The 2,265-nt window shown below is 33.5% G+C and overlaps 1 protein-coding gene across 1 annotated transcript; it reads left to right on the top strand.

Moving 5' to 3' along the window:
• The first annotated feature begins 482 nt into the window (after positions 1 to 482).
• Positions 483 to 1,127, top strand: LOC106332314 (lipid transfer protein EARLI 1-like). The gene has a single exon (XM_013770784.1). The coding sequence runs from the start codon at positions 541 to 543 to the stop codon at positions 940 to 942; it is 402 nt and encodes a 133-aa protein (XP_013626238.1). The 5' UTR covers positions 483 to 540; the 3' UTR covers positions 943 to 1,127.
• Positions 1,128 to 2,265: the final 1,138 nt, after the last annotated feature.

Genomic DNA, 2,265 nt, shown 5'->3' with positions numbered 1-2,265 from the left:
ACTAAAATCGTATTACATATCGGATTACTGGCTTACCGGTTTGACTATGGATCCGGGTCGAGTTTAGAGACGATGATTTAAATAAAATAATGTTTTAAATAGACATAATTCTTACAAATTAACAAAATATTTATAACATTGTTTATTAAAGTTTATCATAAAATATTCTGCGCTTTAAAAGCATGGATCAAAATCTAGTTAGTTGACATATTAAAACTACTACAGCATTGATCAAAAAAAAAAAACTACTACAGCATAACATCACACTACTAAACCTGTTCCATGATTGTGCACATTTCTGAATGATATATAAAAAGCGAATTATTGTAACCACTTAATAAAACAATGTTCACTGTCACTAAAATATCAAAGAAGTTAATAATTGCTCAAGATGATTTATTAAGACAGCTTTTTTTAACTGTCCAAACCCTTGCAATCCTAATATATATACATACATCCACTCTTCATTTTACTTCACCATCCTCTAAAGCAACACTTCCATCTTAGAACGTGCTCAATTTGAAATTTATCTTTGGAAAGATGGCTTCCAAAAACTCAGCCTCCCTTATCATTTTCCTCACATTCAACATCCTCTTTTTCACGCTAACTACTGCTTGTGGCGGTGGCTGCGGTTCCATTCCCAAACCTAAACCTAAGCCCACCCCAACTCCATCCTCCTCAGGAAGCTGCCCTAGAAAAACTCTCAAACTTGGCGTTTGTGCCAATGTCCTAAAGGATCTTCTCAAAATTGAACTGGGCACGCCACCGGTCAAGCCTTGTTGTTCACTCCTTAAGGGTTTGGTTGATCTTGAGGCTGCTGCTTGTCTCTGTACCGCCTTAAAGGCAAATGTTCTAGGAATTAAGCTTAATGTTCCCGTCTCTCTCAGTCTTCTTCTTAATGCTTGTGGCAGGAAGACCCCTCGTGGATTCATATGCGCTTGATCTACTATCAATGCTTCGATTGGAGAATATATATCCTCTCTTTTTCATATTCATCTCTCTTTATATCGTTCTTTGAAATTACCTATTTTCAGTTTTTAATCCAATAAATGCTACTTCTATTTCTGTTATTGTATTCGCTTTAAAAAGTGTGCCCATGCATAATAAAAGTAATTAATCGGCTTCCAGTTTCCGCATTAGTTATAGAAAAAATATTCATGTAATAATTTTACTATGTAGATTAAAAAACAAATAAATTTATGTTGACCTGATATATCCGTTAAAATATATCGATTAGACTAAGAAAAACTCGAGATGTTTGTAAGAACAGCAAAACATAAGAAATTTACAATTTTATTAAAATATAGGAGATTTTAATTAGTATTAAAAAATAAAAACACAACAATAATCCCAGAAACTAATCATACATACGAAATAAAACCAATCGAATCTTATTCTACAACTAAATAAAGAGGATTCCATTGTTTTTGATTGATCACTCAGCAATATGGATTTATTGAGAGTTGCCTGCACTGAAACCATAATGTATACACAAAACATTGTTCAGTAGAACTAAATCTGATAAACCTATTCTATCACGATATGTCCCGTATAATGATTACGCATATGTTGCCAACACAGTGTTGGTACATATATAGTATGGATCCCCAACAAATAAGCATTATAAGTAAATTATTGAACGTAGCAATACAACATACAGTGTTGGTACATTTAAACTAATAATCTTACTAATACAATAACAGTATTAGTATACAACATATCTTTAAAACATAGAACAACACGTAAGTCTACAGTTAGTGAAATATAGTCCATATAAAAATTGAATTACATTATATCTGTTTCTAATTTAAGGTATCTGAACAATTTTTAGATTCTAAAGAATATTGATAGAGTGTGAATTAATAGAACCAAACTGTTTCAATGCATCAGTGAGCTTCGAAAACCAGCATATATCTCGGGGCTTTTCAACCCATAATCGCCTTATCTAGTATGCAGACCTTGTTAGGATCAGCGTGTTGAAAGCCTTGAGGATGCTTCATATAGATTTTTTCAGTGGGATCACTATGCAAAAAGGCATTGTGAACATCCATCTGATGCATAATCCATCCCTTTCCTGCAATAACTTGCAGAGACTCCTCACCGTTGTCATTTTAGCTACCGGTGCGAAAGTTTCTTTGAAATCTTTTCTTTTGACTTGCATGTTCCCTAAGGCAACCAACCTAGATTTATGCCTTTCAACAGTACCATCTGTATTATATTTGATCTTGTACACCCACATATTACCAATGGCCTTCTTACCCGGAA

Source organism: Brassica oleracea, chromosome C3, assembly GCF_000695525.1.
Source record: "Brassica oleracea var. oleracea cultivar TO1000 chromosome C3, BOL, whole genome shotgun sequence".
Lineage (NCBI taxonomy): Eukaryota > Viridiplantae > Streptophyta > Magnoliopsida > Brassicales > Brassicaceae > Brassica > Brassica oleracea.
Note: the sequence above shows the minus strand (reverse complement) of the source record. Positions and strands in the feature narration are given on the sequence as shown.